General features: G+C 40.6%; 1 protein-coding gene across 11 annotated transcripts in view; it reads right to left on the bottom strand.

Moving 5' to 3' along the window:
* Window positions 1-426: 426 nt before the first annotated feature.
* The window catches only part of tmcc1a (transmembrane and coiled-coil domain family 1a), a 47,050-nt gene continuing 27,078 nt past the window's right edge, over window positions 427-20,398 (bottom strand). For 6 of the 11 annotated variants that reach the window (XM_030138033.1, XM_030138031.1, XM_030138032.1 and 3 more), the window contains 4 exons: window positions 6,551-6,808; window positions 5,384-6,075; window positions 3,888-4,023; window positions 427-2,737 (listed from right to left, as the gene is read on the bottom strand). In XM_030138033.1, the coding sequence (XP_029993893.1) occupies window positions 2,423-2,737; window positions 3,888-4,023; window positions 5,384-6,075; window positions 6,551-6,808 (1,401 nt within the window). In that variant the 3' untranslated portion in view covers window positions 427-2,422. Of the gene's footprint in view, window positions 2,738-3,887; window positions 4,024-5,383; window positions 6,076-6,550; window positions 6,809-7,972; window positions 8,167-10,901; window positions 11,177-12,292; window positions 13,240-20,398 lie in introns of those variants that run through there. The other 5 variants (XM_030138035.1, XM_030138038.1, XM_030138036.1 and 2 more) reach the window with 5 other exon arrangements.

Here is a 20,398-nt window from a genome sequence, read left to right on the forward strand (position 1 = left end):
TGTGAGAGAGAGAGAGAGAGAGAGAGAGAGAGAGAGAGAGAGAGAGAGAGAGAGAGAGAGAGAGAGAATAAAGTGGGGCAGACGTGGTCTCTCCTGTGTTTTTAATGAAAATATTGTCCCTTGTGGCCCACTCTGACTTTTGGCAGTAAGGCTGTGGTTAAAGGGGCCTTCCACCCAACCTGTTTCCTTCCTGATAAGGAGTGACACCTCCTTGTGTTCAGACCACTGTTAATAACAGACCACTCACATTTGCACACACAGCCACAAGGAATAACCAAGGCACGTTAAGAGGCAAAAGATCGCCATCTACTGGCTGAATGTGGAAACGACAAGAGATGATTTAAAAAAAAAGATGTGTAATTAAACATCTGGAAGTTTACAACACACACCACCATATTGAAGAAAGCAACACCACAGGCATATTTATTTCTCATAAGTTAGTCAGGAATGCACTTTATTTATTCCACACTTAAAAAAGAACATCAGAAGGCACTGGAGTGGTTTAGCACACGACCCTACAATATAGGTGTTACTGCTAGGTCAAGCTAAGGTTAAAGGTCAGCTCACTCTCAACGTGTCCATTGTAGCCGTGATGGAAATAAATCAATAAATCTAGTACCGTTTTAATTGCATGTTAAGATTTAGAGGAATCAAAATTATTGACATTTTGACAAGAAATGAATAAAAAAGTTGCCCCTGTGGGTTTTATGTTCAGACAGAGATGACAGTGATCCTGACCTGAGGTAACCCCTCTTATCCCGCTGAGGACTACTGTCTTAAAAGTGACAACCTTTGAAGTCTCTATCAAAGGTTTCTCAAACCTCAGCCTGACCTATATGTTATCAAGCAGTGTGCTAAAGTGCAGCTGTACAGTTCAAATGATCTCACTATCTGTTAGGAAATCAGCCTTTCAGCATGAAATGCGGGGTGGATTATTTACTGTGCTGGGTCATCTCATCCTGTCCTTCACTACATGTGAAAGAGTATAAGAAATACTGAACCCATAGCCAAGGAACTGTACCTAAAGAAGTAAATTGCAGAAACACTCACATCTGGAGTCAAGTTCATTTTCACATTGTGAGTTTTCTCACACACTTTCCTCTTGCAAATGTTAAGTCACCCAAAGGATGATGGAGAATCTTTGACACCCAAACAAGACATTCATGACATTTCTAAATAAATTCAAGACCTGCCCTCTTTTCTCTCAGCTTGGACCCTGTGGGCGTTCAGACATCCCTGGGCAGACCAAGGTTTGGCACTGGGTGATTACACCATAAGATAGTGTACTAGTAGAAAAAGGACGACCACAGAGATACAATGCAGGGAGCGAGTGTGATTAACAGTAGAGTATCACATACAGGCAGTGTGCAACTGACTGGAATGGCAGTGGAGACGACTTTCACTGGAGATATGAAGCAGCAGCATTCCCACTCCAACTGTGACGGAGCTGGACTGGTGGTCTCTCTCTACTAAACTGACCAAATCAAATATGGCGAGGGAAGAAAATGATCCCAACAAATTGATTTTACTTGGCCAGCAGCCATTTGACATTGCTTTTAAAAGCAAGGTTAGTTTCACCTCTTTGACTTTTCTCTATAGAAGCATGCAGCATTGTATATACGTCCCAAATATGGCTGATGCTTGAGAATGACCAAATGTTTTCTTTGTAAATAAGCAGTTTTGATTGTAAGCAGCTCATCATAGCTTCTCCAACAGGCGGCAGACTGTAATTTTTTTCTTTGATTATCTCCCCTATTGTACACTGTTTTTTTGTTTTACTTATAAAAGGAAATAAGTAAAAGCTTGTGATCGTTGCAATTAAAAATGGTAAGGAAGCACAAGAAGTCTCTAGTCAGTCCTTCAAAATCATCTGTCTAAACAGATTCATCACAGCAAGAAAGGAGAAACTCCTGGGAAGGTTTTCAGAGTTCTTGTCCTAAAGGCAATCAACCAGATGATCACATGTCTCTACAGACGGACTGGGCGTTTGGCGTGAGTCACCAGCCCAATTTCCTGACTAAACTCCCCGCCGTGTCGGATGAGGGGAGCGTAATGCTACATGGTACTGAATAAAATAATGAAATAAAAATATTATTAGAAACAATAACATTATCATTGATTAAACTCTAAAGGTAAAAACAGTACAGTGCTGCATCCTGTGAGGACTAACAACTCAACAGTTCATTTCTAAAATGTAAACAGTCTATTCCTTCTTACATGACAATCATGTATGTTCTCAACTTCACAGTTTCTTCCTCTTCATCTTTTTTACAAGCTGCGTCTGTGTGTGCTCAGCTGAATTTTCAGCCTTGGCCACATGACTGTCGTACTGGCAAACATGTTTTCCAAACTTCCTGCCTGACTGCAGCTACAGTCTCATCGCCTGTTGACACCAAAGCAACATGTGCTGGCTTCAATCAGGTCATCCTGGAGCCTGCAGGGCCCGATGTGTGTACCCCGAGAGAGCGTCCCAGTTTCTCCACAAGAAGGCCAGCAGGAGGATGAGGAGAAGGGTGGAGAGAGAACGAGAGCGTGTCTTCATTAGAGGGACCACACAGTTGGCCACAGTTGAGACAAAGACCAGAAGGACAGCCATAAGGGCCAGCAGCACATTGATAAGTTTTCCCAGGAGGGTCCTGGCTGTGGCATTTTCCAGCCCTTCCAACTGGACGACCTGCTGCTGCTGCTGCTGGAGCTCCATCTTAGAGATTCTCGTCTGACATGCCTCCAATGCCTCCTGCAAACAACGCATAAACAAAGTTATTCAGCAAAGTCACCTTCTGTATAAGCAGGCAAACATCTGTAACAATTATTTCATAGGCCTCTACCACCCTCTGCTGCCAGGGAAAAGAAATGCATTCAGGGGCAACTTGAGCCACAAATCTATTTTGAAAACCTATTTTAAAGCCTTCATAGACAACAACAAATGACACGAGGAATGTAAGGAAATGCTAGTGTTTTGAGAAAAACATGAAGGCTGAAGACCTGAAGACAGACTGGATTTTCTGTCTCACCTCACTATTTACAGTGTAGACATGGACAATGAGGTAATATCCATACTCATGGAGGGCGTGTGATAACCTTAAAGATGAACTCAAGATAATACTGTGATGTGGTCTGGTGTAAGCAGCCTACCACTACTTAAGACATTAATCCAGAGTGACTGAGCTCTCCTTAATGTGTTGGTAAGACGTTTTACTCTAGATCTCCACATGGTAGATAATAAATAGGGATGAGAACCAGGGGTCTCTCTTTCCTTGCCCGACACAGCTCATTCTAAATAAATATATTCAAATAGTGTATACAAAACTCTAAAGATTCACCACTGATTCCTGATAAAGGTCAGACTAAACTATCCATTACGAAATGCCATTTTGTCCCTATTATTTTCAGTCACTCAGCATTTCCTGTGTATTGCTGCTCAAAGTGACACCTGGATAAATTCAGTAATAGTTGCCGAACGTACCGAGAGGCTCAGCGAAGGCAATTAAGTGAAGGCTGAGGGAGTGGGGATTAGTGACGGCAACACTGTCATGAGGTGACAACATGAAGTAAACACTTTTAATAAAATTAAATGGAAGCAATACATTTCATTGGCTTACGGCTCGTGTAAAATGTCAAACAATCAATTGATTGAGTCATCAAAATGTCAGTGAGAATAATGCCCATCAGAATTTCCCAGAGCCCAAAATGTCAATGTGTTGTTTTTGTTCAAGCCAAAGCCAGTCAACTCACGATGATAATATTAGTAGAAAAGCTGAAGATTTGCCTGGCTGTTTACTGTTGTTGGACTGATTGATGAGTCTAGGTGTTGTTTCAGTTGTACATTTTTACTATTGTTCCACACATGGACATGGCGTCTGTGGATGCTTTGCAGACAGACAAACCTGGATGTCTCTTGCTCTCTCATACGACTGGTAAGCGATCTTCTCCTCCATGCTGGCCAGCTCCTGTTTGAGGTTCAAGATCTCATTCTGGTGAAGTTCTGTCAGGTCATTTAGCTGCTCCTCTAAACGTTCGCATCTGAAAACGCAGACAACACAGGAAAACACACGTGAGAATTGTGGGCATAATTAGCTTAGACCAAGACACACATGTAGGAATTAGCAGCAGCAGACCCTGAAGGCATTTGACCACATGGTACCTGAGTGAACTGTTGACTCACGCTGACAAGATTAGGACATGCTTACTCATCTGCTGATCCAACAGGCCAATCACAGAGGGGCAGCAGGATGAGACTGGCCAATGAGAGAGGCCAGCAGGAGGAAGAGGGATCTATACCGCTGTTTATTTTGGCAGGAAGGCATACAAGTGGATGGACAACAGGACATGAATAGACATAGGGGTTCATGTCCCTGTGAGTTTGTTTTGTTTTAGCAGAATTTCATTAATATAGGTAAGGTAAACAACATGCACTGTATACAAAGGTGTGATGGACCGCTGGGAAACTTTAATGAATGATCCAAATATAAGCAATTATTCTTTCTCATAACAGGGACTGTAGAGCCAGAGGAATAGATTTTAAAACATTATTAGTCAAGAGAAGCAGAAGTCCAATATATTATTAGTTGATCTTGGTAGTGCCAAGAATGAATTCAGTCACGGAGAAGACATTTAATAAAATGATTAATTTCTGGACGATTATTCCCAGTGGGCAATAGGGGTCATTCTGTCCACAATTATTTTAATCTTAAATGACTGCCTGGGGAATAAGAGGGACATTTTAGGAGAAAAATGCTAATTTTTCTTCACTTATGTTAGCTGCAGACTGTGTCTCCCATTTTTTCCATTGTCCTGTCTAATTACTGGCATTTTTAATCGTTGTGCCCTTTTGCCAGAACATTCTGGTGGAATGTGAGTGTATTTCTTAAAGGCCAGCTGCCCAAAGACAGACCGAAACAAAAACAAGAGCTGCTTTAAAAAACCACAGAGAGACAGAGCTGGGAAGGGGCTGAAACAACACTGACAATGTTGTCTTAAAGGAACACTTGTGGGTTGTACAGGTGTGTCTCTGTTTAAGTGTAAATGGCTGCATTAACAACAAAACAAACATTTCCTTCGAAGCTTTTCATAATAAACTTGTTGATATCCTGAAGTGCTTTGCAAGATGTACTTTATACCAGCTTTGTGAGGATGACGTTGAGGTCAAGGTAGTTTTTTTTTTATCTAGTGCGTGCTAACACTCATAAACGCACCCTTCAACCCACACAGAGTAAGTGTTGCCCATGATCTTATGTCATCAGACAGCATGGCACTATGAATATTCAATGTGCACTCTAACGTGCTTGAACATGATCACACAACTCCTTTGAATATTAGGGTATTTCTTGTGCTGAGCCAGGCATGGTCTATATTTGGTCTGTTTCTTCTTCCTGATTCTTACCTGAAGCGTTCCTCCTGCAGTGCTTGCATAATAACTGTGTAGTCTCTCTGATAGTGGCTCTTCAGTCCATCCAGGTTCTCCTCTAGCCTGGCCTGGCCCTCCCTCAGCTCCTGAACCTCCTGTAGCAGCATGTCCAGACTAGAGCTCTGACTCCTTTCCAGTGTGTTGCCTTTAGAACTGGGGGGACCACCAGGGGCCCCCGTGGTGCTGTTTGCCCCTGCTGAACCTGACGTAGCACTCGAGCAGTCATCCTCACTGCCGTACTTGGGACTGGACTGGAGTTGATGGCCAGCACTGCCCAGTGAACGTCCTCCGGCCGCTGTCACCACTTCTTCCACTGAGGGGTCATCCAGAGAGTCTTTCAGCGAGGGGATATTGTCAGCGCTGCCGAATTTGTTGCGAATCAGCGATGCAATCTCCCGTGGTTTGGAAACCACAGCCCCGGCAGCGGAGTGTGTGGCTTGGGAGAAACTGGAGAGGCCTCCCTTAACGCTGTCCACCACACCCTCGCTGAAGCCAGAGACCTTGGCGGAAACATCCTTCAGGCCTTGCTGCATGTCCCGTAGAACATCCTTGGGCTGGCGTGGGATACCATTGTGCTCCACTTCCCGAAGCTTACGGTGGTAGTGCTCCAGTTTGCGTTGGAGCTGCTGGATTGTCTGCGCCGACTTCTGGTTCTTTTTCTCAAAAACCTTACAGACATAAACAAAGTGAACATTAGTGAGAGACATACACACTTGCTGCCAAAATCTAGCCATACAATACATATCATGTTAATGGGTTATGAGTCATTATAATAGAATACTGATATTGTAATTCTGTGAACAATGAACTCTGAGGAAATCTGAGTCAAAATGCTGGAGTTGAAGAGTCAGCTAAGGAATACAACACTGCTATGTAGCTTCTGGGGTTTTGTACATACATAAAATTAACTGTCTGCTACAATAGTGTTTTTGAGATTGAATACAGTTTGCCATAATGTAATATCAGGATACTCCAGTGTATTGACTCCCTCCTTACTTCTTCCTAATCTTCAGGGATAAAAAAAATCAAACAAACAAGAATAATGTTAATGCACTAATGACTGTCAACTAATCTCAGCAGCCTGCTAGAACTTGTATGAGCCAATTAGCCCAAGGGATTGTAACAGTGGTTTTTTTGCTGTACCTGTTTGATGCGTGTGCTTTGCTGTTTGTCGGCATTATTGGCCAGTTTCAGGTACTCAGCAACGTTGTCATCCCTGGCCGTCTGCTCTATCTTAATCTGCTCTGTGAGTTTGAGGATTTTCTGCTGCAACTGAGCAATCGCTTGCTTGGTGCGCTGAGGGTCAGGAGTTCCATCGTCACCCCCAGGGAACGAACTGTCGGCCCCACAAGAGACAGCTAGGGGTGTCTGGCCTAACCCACTCACCTCCAGCCGGTCGATCTGAAGGAAAGAGACAGGAAAAGAAGAGATGGAAATTGGGGTAAAGGTAAAGAGGCAAAGGAGGAAATGAGGGATTACAGAGGAAAATAAAAAAAAAGGGAGACAATAGGGGAAAGAAGAAGTGTAAGTTGCATTTTAAAGGTTTAAGTCATTTTGCTGACGTGCACAAAACGGAGTGGCTTCTGCATTTCTGTAGTCACTCGTCTAGAAAGCGGTCAAATTGAGATATTTAACCAGGGCACTAGCGGTTACATTTTTCAAAAAAAGGAAGATGACAGATATTTGGTTTTTCAGACACTTACAAAGAAAAGAAAGCAATGGGGGGAAAAAACAACTTCAATAACCTCCCGCAAAACATAAAGACTTCATTTTTCTGTTTAAATAGAATGGAAAGAGAATCAGCCTTATCAGCTTCTGTGTGTTTTTCGGTTCAGGTAGTAACAATATGAGACAACTGACAGGATATTAGATTTGTGTCTACAGGAGTTTCACAGATTAAGGAAATGTCTCTGCTTTCTCCAATGCTGACCTGATTGTGACAACAGGGCACAAAACATCTGTGTAAAAAAAAAAATCAAACACACTATCTATAAATTTCTTTTCTTTCTCTATTTTCCCAAGATTAGATAAACACAAGCAGAGAGAATATGAACCTTAAGACCTTCAATCACAGGCAGAGGATGTGATTCATTTCCTCACACACCTCAAGGGACTAACACAGAGAACACATTAAAATATTCCACTCATCACTTAGTATGCACGCATAATAAGTAAATTAACATTATAAGATAGCGCGGGAGCTCAAGCAAAAAAGAAAATAATTTGAAGCACATAGTTAGTACTTTATTTAGAATGTATCAGTCAAAACCATCATCGGCTGGACTGAATAGTCTTACCATTATTTCCACACCATAACAGGTAAAAACCTAAAGCTCCAGGCTCACCTCCATGCGCAACAGCATGACTAATAGATGACAGATCAACAACACAGACCGGCACGCATCCGGGACAAAACCAACACTGGAGATTTCAGTTTCTATCTCCGCAGTAATATTAGGAAATTGGGGATTGCCCAAAAGTAGCTCTCTCTGTAACAGGCATCCTGCGCTATGGAAAAAAAAAAAAAAAAAAAAGTACCAAACGTGTGCGGAAAGCGGCGCTCACCTTCCCATTAGTCAAACGGAGTAACTGTTCCCAGTGCATTTTCCACTAAGTCAGTCCGACTTTTTCTTGTTTTCATCTGCCTGACACTGTTTTATTTCAGTAAAATTGAACGAATGAATTCTGGAGCGCAGTGTCCGCACCGATTCCCCTCAGTTTTACCGGACACTAACTCCAAGTCGCCGGTGTTGTTATGAAAGTTGAACCGCACCTGAAACTCACTGAAGTGGGCAGAGGACAAGCTCCGCCCACTGTCCCTCCCCTTTAGAGCGGAGAATGACATCATCCCGAGAGCAGCGCGGCAGGCAGATGTCAATCATCCTCAGAGAGCTGAAATAGCACCTCAGATCTACCCATAAAATCAACAGACAGTGTAAGATGATAATGTGTCATAAATTATATTCGCAGCATTATTTAACAACTTACAAAAGCAGATATGTCAGATATATTGACCCAAACTCTTGGTAATTTTCCAGTACATTGTAGGGTAATAAAGATGGTTCATGAGAGAAGAGGTTCTATAAATGACTTGAACAGAAGCTTTGGGGTAGACTGGGGGTCTGGGACACAATGTGTGACTATCAGCTCTCAGTGTCAGTGTCTTGTATCTCTGCCAGCTAATAGAGTGGAGTAAAGTGCCTGAAAAACCAGTCTGACGCCTGTTTACCACACACACATTTACACCCTAGAGTGAATTCTTGTAAAAACAGCGCAGATTAAGCTGCTCACTTAGAAATTGTAAATAATACGGCTTTCAGATAAAGCAGTTTCATATGGTGCCGGTGATCTTAAACTGGGATTAAATTAAAATAGGCAAGCATCCATGAGACAATTTACACGACTAATGTTGTGTACGGTAATTCTAATCATTATAAAATCCTCTTTGGGCCGCCAAGGAGATCAAATGATTCGAGGAACTAGAATAGCCTGTTGAGCTGGCACAGTTGGGAAGTGAGAGGTGACGTTTCAGTGCAGCACCTGGTCTGTTCTGGACTATAAACAAAACTTTATTTATAGCTAACATGAGGGGAAGCATGAATGAAGGGCTGGTTTTATCCAAATGAGTATCCCATGGAGTAACTGTAGAGATTATCAAGTTTACGACTGTCTCAAAGATGACTTAATTATCTGATATGTGTCCTCTGATTCAAGATATGGCTAAGGGGCAAAGAGCAAGTCAGCTGAAGTCTTTGAACTGGGGAAACCTGCCATACAGAGTAGAAGTTTCAGATATTACGATAAGGTGGCCTAATGACCTGCACAGAACAGCACAAAATCAACGCCCATTTATTGATCTAAAATGTCACTGTCAGCAAAATTCTATGGTTATGTTATGTAAAGCTTTACAGCAGAGCATAGCAACGCTGATCAGCTGTCATATTTCAGAGGGTGTATTCTCTTTAGTATGTCTTAAATAGCTCAAGAGACAGCTCTGCTATTCTTTATGACTGGTCACTGCATAATTATGATTTCATTTTAATGAGGGGTTTATGATAGTGTTACAATACCAGACATTACAGACTAATGTTTCATGCTTCAGAGCTTTCTGAGTCTCTGTGAACTAACTGGAGTTGTCTGTACGATCAGTGTCATCCCCAAATGTTCGGGTATTTCTGTGGCTAATCATGCATGTAATTAAAGATGGTGAGCTGAAGGATTAGGCTAATTTCCCAAGGTTAACAGAGCCAAGCATGTTTATGTGCTGAGCCACCGAAGCAAACAGCAACAGGCACTGCATCACTGGAGCCTATGTAGCCTAATGAGGGAATCTACAGTATGTGTATGTGAGGGGCAGTCTGATCCCACACTGATTAGACTTTATCTCTAAGGCAGTAAGACAAAGGGTCTCCATGGATCTGTCCCCTGCCCTATGGCGTTTTCATCACAAATACTAAGGGAGCTTGTTCTCACTCCACCCATGTCTATGTCCCAAACTGGGGTCCAGCTCCTGGTGGCCTGGTTGTGCAACAGCTTCTGATCCAAGAAAAGCTGGTTACAGCCGTGAAGTTGCAATCCTGACTTACCTAAGATCCAACGGAGGCCTGGGAAAAGCCCAGTCAAATCTAAACATTCAGACCTATGGCCACATGTCCCACACAAACAGGCATTTAGAAAGCATTACCAGCCTAATGATATTAGATATGCATCACACATAATTAGATACACGCAACAAGAACATCTTGTACTACCCACTCTCACTCTCACAGTCACACAGCTCAAACATATGTCCCAAATTCCAGCCTGTTCAATGTGGGTCATACAGCAGAAAATGAACTGATATTCATAAGATCGCATTCATTCAACCCTTATTTTTTTTAACGCTGAAAACATATTGAGGTGAAGACCTGATTTTCAATAATGCAGAGTAAAATAAACATAATGAAAGACACAATAGTGATGAAAATAATGAAAGGCAATTCAATAAATGGGCCTATTGCTTTTCCTTCTATGCCAGAGCATCCTCTCATTACGTCTAGCTGAATGCTGGGTAAGAGGACACAGGTGAGTTCAGGTTCAGTTAATGTCCTGATGGATCAAATGGAAACAGATGCAGCCTTAAGCTCCTTGTCTCACACTTTGATGGTTATCTATCTACACCTAAACCACATCAGGACGGGTGGAATCGAAACCCTATTTCCTACTGCTTATTGTTTAAAGACGTATGATATTTTTACAACAGAGGTTTAAGAATCCAGCATCATATTATTTGTTATGTCTTAGGCTTATAGCTTACATAATGGTCTTAAATAACACAGAAATCAGAGCGCTGAGCTGCAGCTTTGATTGTTTTGGATATAAACATTATGGCACGAACACCTAAGCCTCATGAAAGACTGGTCTTAGCTTCTTTTTCTTTTCTTCTACAACAAAAAATGTGGTTGTACAGGTCAATTTGTTACTATTTCTATGTGTATGTGTAGAAGTACAGTACCTTGTTAGTTGTAAGGCATCTCATTCCAGCTGAGTGGTTGTTAGGTTCCTGTCAGCTTGTGTTTCTTTTAAAACACCAGTTTCACGTGCCAAAGTGCAAGTGTGATACTCCGGATATACTTTAACTTCAGGTTTCTCTCTGGGAACCCAGGTCTGTGCTTCTCCTGTTACAGCATTCTCTCATATATGGAGTAGGCAAATGGCTGGTATGTTGCAGTACATCAATTGTGGGCTGGTTCAGCTAACCCTCTAACCCCGCTTATCTACAGGGTCCAATATCCATGAGAGACAGGATGTTAGCTCTCTGATGAATTTTGGGAATCTTGCTTCTCAGACATAATGTATGGTCATGATCTTCCTACCTGTAAATAGTGTTTTTCCTCTGCATTTTAGCTATACTCTCTCCATTTAACAACTTTTTTCCATGCTTTCAGAACTAACCCTCTGGTGGCCACAGAGCCTATCATCACCAACTGAACTTCACACTCCTGATTAGTTGGTGTGATCTTTAACCCTGGACTCTGGAGATCAGAAAGTGAGTATGATAGCCATAGTGACAACATGACAGCTCAGAGTGATCCTGAGGTCTTTTGTCAAATTGATAAAAGCTTTAACTGGCTTGTGACTGACCATGTGTGAAGTCAATTTGTGTGCTATAATCTAACCAGAACCCTTTCAATTGTCACCTCTTTAAATGTCTCAAGCGTGCCATATTAAAAACTATTGAGAGTTGACACAGATTAAAAAAATAATTGAAATCCACTTTTTGTTTTCTTTAAGCCAACCCAGTGTGGCCACAATGAACCCCATTCACCAGATATGGTTAATTACATAACTGTGTAATGCTGAAAAAGAAGCTGTTTACTCAACACATGGACTTGTGAATACAAACACAGCACAAAGTAGCACTAATAATTATGCACAGCAGAGTGGACACACACACAGAGTCAGTGCCTGCCAGTAAATTTGCTAAGGAATCCAGAGGGTGTGAGAAAAAGCCTCCCGTGTTCACATCCAAATGAAAGAAAACACACATCAGCAGCTGACAGTGCAAGGAGACAGGGAAAAAAGGGCTTTTCTAGGAACTTTCTATCGCAATAAAGACTTTGAATCCTCTTGATATCAAGGTGAAATCCTTCTTAATCTACATGGATTCATACTAGATTTTGTGGTCTTAAAATTTCTGAAACGTTGGTTACTGTTTCACTACATTTACAAGCAAATACACATGACAGAACTGTTTCTAAAAGGTGAGCAACAGTACCATGCAATTCCAAATGAATGTAAACACATCCACTTAGGCTTGAATACTTAAGGACCTGAACAAGCCAAGTCACAATGCACATGAATAAACTTAATAGGAGTGGAAATGATAGCTATAAACATACACACTGAATTCCAGTAGAGACTCACAGTGCTGGGGGTATGAAGAGGAGAGGTGTCAGCAGTTACCAGGTTGAGGATGACTTCCATGACAGGGAAACGCATGCGCGCAGCTGGCTCTTGAATTCTTTTTGGTCTGTCTATCTGAGTGTGTGCCCCTTGGGAGACCACCACAGCCGGGGAAGAGGGAAAGAACACAGCCCCGCAAGACCACTCATCACTCAGGACACTTCTCCCAAACAAAGTCCACTTGACTTCAAGTCAACAGGACAAAGACTTCACTTGACAATGAGGAAGTAAAGCCTCTTTGGAATTAGCGTTGGCTTGACTGAGTATCCAGAATCCGTAGAATTCTTGGTGTCTTTAGCAATGAACCATGACTATTGATAGGTACAGAGTCTAGAGAGTGATGTGTTGCTGGTTCACAGAGCAGCTGTTCCTCAAAGCCCATGACCATACTTCACTGGTACCACACACTCCACAGTACACATCATCCGCCAGAGAGCCTATGGAATGCATATGTATGCGCTTCGACAAGCACAAGTGCCATAGACAGCTCACATAAGTGGGCAAACAAGGACACATCTGGAGCAAAAGGTCCGTCACATGCAGGTTTGGGGTGACAGAGCAGAGGCAGTTAATCAGATGAAGACTTGCAGGGTTGGCTGGAGGCAACGTTAGAAGAAGTAAGAGTTTACTGTGAACCTAAAGGACTCCATCGGGCATAAAATCCTCAGAGGGAAAACGAGAGGCAGAGACCCAGAGGACGGATGTGAGGGGAGTAAGGGAGCAGACAGGAAAAAAAAGAGCCCACCAGGAGCTGTCACGGAGAGGGAGACGGAGCGAGAGAGGGAGTAAAAGGAGCGAGGGGTTGTGAGAAAGTTTCACGAAGGGAGGGGGGCTTTTCTTCTGTTGGAGTTTCTAGGCCAGCACAGCTCCCTAACAGTGGCTAGCTGAGGCAGAAAATAGGGAGAAAAATCATCCAGTCCCTCCTTTCAATTATCACACAGTTTGATTGTCACAGCCAATCAGTTTCCTGAGCGATCATGCTGTAATGAATCACCTTCAACAGACTATGTGCACTCCCAAACAGGGTCACACCAAGTGCTTCTCCTGACCAAATAACACACCGTGAACATCCTCAGTCATGCTGAAAAGGGGGTTTAGAAATGTGCATTGTTTAGTTTCAGCATGTTTCTTTTATGTAGATAGTATAACATAAAAAAACACAGAGGGGGAGCAGACAGTGGCCTGATTTAACCTGAAAGTAAATCTTGCACCCCAGAAAAAAACAGATTACAGTCATATGATGCTTACAAAGCAGCTATTCAAGATGGTGCATATGTGTATACACATGACTATGGCATATATAACAGCTTCCCTGTTCCTTATCCAGTGACGAAAGCAAAACTGCTTTGCTAATAATCCTCCTGCAATTTTGCACAAACAGGATGACGATCACTTCTTCATGATCAAAGGCACCAAAGACTCATTTTAAAGGCAAACACACCATCAATGGCAATGTCAGGTCACAAGGAAACCATCCACACAGCTACTGTAAGTGCGTATTTTACATTATTTGCAGAAGTCACTATCAAAAAGTTCACAGTCTGACCTTAAATCACATTAAATCCATATATCACATGATTATACATATTCAAATATTCCTATAAACACCACTTTATGAGCATAGATGGAATGACCTCCCTGAAAACTTCCAAAAGTACAAAGCAATTAGAGGAAAAAAAGCAAAGCAGGGCACGTAAGGGGTGAGGCAGGACAAGGGCTTCTAAAGACTTCTATGCAGAAGCCGAGAGGAGGGAGGGGGAGAGGAAAGCATGAATACAGGCTTTAATGAGAGAGCAGGAGGAGTTAGGGGGCCGACTGAGAGTGAGAGGGTAGGATTTAGGGAAAGGGCTTCTTATATAAGAAGAAAACCAAACTTGCTCAAAGGGTAATGCAAGTGTGTAACATGTGGGTTTGACCCTTCGCTAAATCAAAGGGATACATGGCAGCATCAGTGGTTTGATGTATGATCCGAGACTGATGGAAGTCACCTATTCTGAGGCAATTTGTCCTTTCTTTCCTTTACTGGCAAAGCTTTTTTTTTTTTTTTCCATGTTAACATTTTTGCCCGGTTACATACACTAGTTCTATGTTGGGGCTATTTATAAACCGCAACAAATAAAAGTTAATATTGTCATGTGATGTTTTTACCTTACTAACAATTACTCATCATTCAGGGGAATCCCATTGAACAGTCTGTCAAACAGGTTCCTTCCAGGCAGGATAGCATTGCATACATTCTTTACTTTGCTATCAGCATCTCTTTGATTCCTAGGGCAGCTATGTGGCCCCCAGCAGGTCCTGTCAGTTCACGGACAGACATGCTTCCAGGGTGACTCAGGTCTTCTTTACTCACTGTCTGGTAGCCTGACTTGCATACCTCAAACAGCAGAATGGCTCCGTAATGACAATTTCACAAAGGGGGGTATGCTCACATTCTAAGTGACTCACCCTCCAAGAGAAAATGGAGACATTGGCCTCAAGGGTGGTTTTCTCTACATTCTTAGTGACATATTGGGTAGTCTAAATAATAGGACACACAGAACAGCTGTGATTTGCTTTCGGCATTATTTACAGACATTTCTGTTAATTAACCCATAAACACCCAAACATCCACCACCGACCAAAATCATCTTCTGATCTAAAATGTTTAATACCTGTTGATCGACTAATGCTATCAATACATGTAAATAACTGATGTAAAATGCAGCTTGTCATCTTTTCATGGTCATCAGATATGACCCATTTGGACGTTCAGTGGTTCCGTAGTTAACGTGGAAACACCATCTTCTTCTACAACTTTTATTCACCAGTAAAACCCATGGAGTTTGATAAATGACAGCAGATGGGGACACTTGTTTTATGTTCAGTTAATGATGTATTTTACTGAAAAAGTCACTTTTTTTTCAGTTTTCTCTGTTTTTGACACACTAACCATCAACTTTAATCTGAGCTTTTATGAACATCCGTATGATCAGTACATTAATTAGTAGAAAATACCTGGTTTTCACTGGAAAAATGCAAAAATATGGAGGATTATTTTATAATAAATGGTGTCAAATATCATAGGAAATGTTCAATAAAGAGAAAAAAATCATTTGGGAACTGACACAAAAGTAGCACTGGGTCTTAATGGGTTAAGATGTTGACAGGTTCATTATGCACTTTAATGGTGTTCAATTAAATCTTAATGTCTAAATGACAATACTGGTTCTGTTTGCAGGGTGTGATGTAATTAGTAAAGTTAGTAATCTATCAGAAACTTAAGTAGATGTTTTTTTGATTCTCGTTATGAGTGTGAGTAGGGCTAAGTGATATGATCTAATAAAATATTATGATATAAATTATTTCTTTTAAGTTTAGAAGTTGTTTTTGTTGTTAAAAGTCAAAGAAACCAGAGGGTTAATTATGGTTTTAAACTAATCCTCTTTGTTAAAACATGACAAAGATGTGCGAGCTGTTTGCTCGCCAAACAGCAGGGGGTGTAACAAATGTAGAAGTTGAGCATTCAAAACAAGTATGATGAAATACAAAACAACAGACTGGAACATTCTGTAAGTGATTACACTGACAATGCAAACAAACTATAACAAGCTTTTATAATGTTGGATCACAAGCCAATAAAATGACACCATTTTAGGATTCAGAAAAAAGGTAAAAATTATGAAGTTTTGAGATATGTAACAATTTCTTTCTGAAATCAATCCTTTGGTGTATGAATGGTCTCCTAGCAGAAATATTTTTCCAAATTTCTTCAAAAGTAAAGTGTCACCACCAGAAGAGCAGATAATGGAGACTACGAATCAGAAAAATGCAAAATATTTGGTCAGTTAATGATTAATGGTCCTCAAATCAGGAGTACCTTGTCATCAGAGATAAAAAAATATTAGGTCCTTTCAACAGTTTCTATACCAATGTGAAACTTCTGCCTCAAACAAAGACAAATCTGTGAACACTAACACTGATCGTACCTGTCATTAAGTTCTTGTTATTCAGTTCGTGTTTAGAGTAATTTGTAAGTAACTATAAGTAATTTTTGTTGTTGTAACTTGTAATATCATTTGTTTTCTGATCTGTTTAAAAAGTTTTTGTCATACTTTTAGTCTTTATGCTTGCATTAGTATTTCTTAATAGCTTTGTGTTTTGAAGTAGATCTGGTAACTCTGAGATAAACATTATTTTTGTATAAAAATCTTGTAAACTACACCAAACCAGCATTTTTGACTTTAATGTTTCTTTATTGTGATTCAAACTTGGTAAAGTTTCACCACTTTTATTCTCAAGGCATTTTACTTGCAGACGTTAAAGGCATAATAAGTGCAAAGGGAGGTCACACTAAATACTTCCTCTTTGATTTACAGAGGCTGTTTTTTCCAGAAACTTTTTCCCCTCTATATCTAGATTGTATCTTAATACAGTGATCAACAAATGCATATGTGGTCATTATAATTTTACTAAACCCATAAATCTAATATTGGCCTAGTACATTTGCACAGTACTGTACATTGCATCAGTTGCATTCCTTTTAAATGTAATAATGCCTATGCGTAGTGTCCCTGTCAAAGACAATTTAAATAAATGAATAACCATGAAAGCCAAAAAAAGGCAAGAAAACTGAAAACTGGGATAAATATTGTTTTATTGCCCAGCCTAATGTGTGACGCAGCTATACAGCTAACCAGTGACCCTGCTCTAACATAATGACTACATGACATTACAATATCTCTTTCCGTCCTATACATATGGGTTATAGAAGACATGACCGGTTAAACTGGTGATGTATACAGAGCCAATTCAGAGTCGGCTTGCTTATCGAGTTAGACAACATACCCAGCTGTAGCTCATTAGGCCACAACAGTATCATGTGTTGTATAGTTTAGGAGCTCTCATAGCACACTAAAAGACCAGGCAGAATAATATTTATTGCAACAGAAACTGTTCCCAGAAAGACAATACTGCAGTCAAAAATCAGAAAGTGGTACTGAGTAAATTTCAAGAATGCTACAAGTCCCAGACTAATTATTTACTGCATTTCATTAATCTTATTTTATCTACTAGAAGTGTTAAAAGACTCAGATGAATCTCATTTGACAGAAAAAAAACATAAATCACAGTAGATATGGCATAGTCTGTTTTAAATTGCAGCTGTAAAGCCTAGGCACACATTTCATCTTCAGTATTATGGGATAATACCTAACAGTACATTAAAACAAATATCCTCTTACACTATACAATGATATTTAGTTGTGTTTGTGTTAGTTGAGTTGTGTTGTGTTGTGTTGTGTTTGCAGTGAGTCATCTGGCTATGTGTTTATGCGTGGGCTGGGTGAGAGCAAATATTGTTAAACTTGTGAAAATCAGCAAATCTGAGGCGACAGATGGGAGAAAATAAAACACAATGATAACCTCTCAGCTGTAACTGACCAATATTAAGCATATATGCTCATATTAGCAATTTATAATTTATTGTTTTTTCCGCCTTTCCCGCTCTTTACTATCGAGGTGCAGGATCTTGCCTGTTTCTCTAGCACGTTCACCAATGCTAGGCTTTAACTATGGCTTCTCCCTGGTAATCTCACACTGTTTTGAACCAAAGTGTTGCTACAATCCTGCTGGGAAGAAACTTATTGAGAACACTGCTGTTTTACAATAGGGTATCTCTGCACAGGATCAAGTATTAATGTTAAAATTCAGCTGGATTTCATGGTGCGACAACAGGGAAACTGTAAATTTTGAATGGACAATGTTGCAATTGACGAGCTGAAATCCAAAGGCATAGAGGATGAATTGTATAAAGATGTGTCCTCAGCCAGCAGGATAATACTCATTGTCATTCGGAAGGCAGAGCCTGGTGTTAAACTGAGGTCAGACTGATGCCTCAGAACTAAAAAGTAATGGAAGAATCCACAAGAGACGACGAACACAATGTGACAGGACTGTCACTGAAGGGAGGGTGAAGTGAGTAGCACACAGACCTCCAACAGTCCACTCTATGGCTGTCAACAAATATTCTAAATTTGATTATATATTTGAATTGCAAACAAAAATAGACAATGAATATTAATATTTGTACGTCCCTGTCAAAGCTGTCGGTCTCGCAAGATCTCACATCTGGTCTGGACCACTGCTCTGAGAGCATGACGGGCCACAGTCATGCAACGTTAATTCACATGGTTTAAAATGAACTGTGGGTCAAGCTGAATAGAGTGAATGATTCAAAAACAATCCTGTGCTAATGATGGCAGAGAGTTCACAGCCCATCTCGACCACAGAGGTAGTGATATGTGTTCTGAGCTCCCTAAAAAGCTCTGTTTGGAAATTTGGAAAGCAAGATTCTGGATCAGCAGAGAGCAAAATTTTGGAACCATGAGGTAAGTGGTTTGCCTAAGTGCGAGCTACATATAGGCAAACCATTGTTTCTGGTGAACACCTCACCATGGACCCTCACATAGTATTGAAGTCTAACTGTATTCTGTGTAGTATGTACATTTCACCACCTGTCATGTCTTAGTACTCACAAAAATCTACTGCAAGTAATACAGTAATAATACATTATACAACATACAAGAAAAAATAGAAAATAATAGTACAGCTAACTGAGAGCAGGCATTTTGTATTTATTCTGTATATGTTTAGATATAATGAAATAAACATATCTATATCAGTATTTACATGTATTGGTGTATAGGTTTGTCATCAAATGTATTAATAAGCTTGAACCTATATTTTGGGGGTTTTTTTTGCAAGAACTATCAAATGTCATTTTTGGCCAGTTTTGAAAGCATTAGTCCAATCCACTCATTATGCTGCAATGTCATTAATCCTCAAATTCTGACCTATATTGTCCTCCTTTTTGTGCACTGGTGGACACAATGCCATACCGTTGCACCAAATTTTCTGAAAATTGGTGCAGTAGTTTTTACGTAATACTGCTGACAAACAAACAGGAATCATCACATAACCTCTCTGGCAGACACAACGAACCAAAGCAATTAAGCAGTTCCACAATAACAGTTGTGTAACACAGCAGTTTATAAATGCTCCAAAATGAACTATGCTGAAAACACATATTTAAATCAATTTTATCTGCAAAACAGTATGTCCATCTCAGATGTATGGATGCTCACCAATACAATCTTGTCTTCAAAAGTTGCTAAAAACATGTCCAAATGCATTATCTAGCCTTCCATGTGACTGTTGTGATGGGGTACAAGGGGCAATGTTTTGGGGCCATGAGAGGTTACGTAAAGACAGAAGAGCTAGAGCTTTGTCTTCACTGACTGGGGATAATTCAAGCCTGAGAGAGGAGATGACCATGAGTTGGGGCTCAGTCCTCTTTGAACAATACCTACTTTTAAAAAGAAACCCCCTGTCCAACCACGGCTGTCCAGTCCTCCGTGGTATAAGCTTCAGTCTAATCAATGGTACTATTAGATGTTACATAAACAACTGGGCACTTTATACACAGAAACCATTATGACTGGTGAGGTCAGAGAGCGTGAAACATCTTAGTGGCCAAGTGCAGTACCGGCATCCAAAAGAGCCAGGCAGGAAGGAAAACAAACAAACGACAACCCAAACAATCAAGTGGTCTCAGCCGTATTCCCCTGTCTAGAAGCAGATAATGATGAATGAATTACATCAGGCCTCAGTCAGTAAAGAACACTACTGACAATGATAGATAAGCCAATCCAATGGGATAGAGTGTGCCTTTAAAGACTAAGTTAACAAAAGATTCTCACTTATCATGTATAGTATACAGTCACAGAAAAAATTATTAGACCATCAAGAAGTCTTCAGAAACAATGGTTATGCAATCAAGTACTAATTCCTGTGTGTATATTGTGACTAAAACAGACAGAAAAGAAAACATAGAATGCCTAAAAGCACTGTTTTTGGCAGTACAATGCCATAGCTACTGATGTAAGAACTGAAGTGATTTTGGTTATTATCAAGACAACCATGGAAAATGGATGGATATCAGCTCTTAAATTAAACTCTGATGAGCCACTTTTAGCTTACCGGCCGACAGGCCATAAGCTATTGTTG

Source organism: Sphaeramia orbicularis, chromosome 7 (assembly GCF_902148855.1).
Source record: "Sphaeramia orbicularis chromosome 7, fSphaOr1.1, whole genome shotgun sequence".
Classification (NCBI taxonomy): domain Eukaryota; kingdom Metazoa; phylum Chordata; class Actinopteri; order Kurtiformes; family Apogonidae; genus Sphaeramia; species Sphaeramia orbicularis.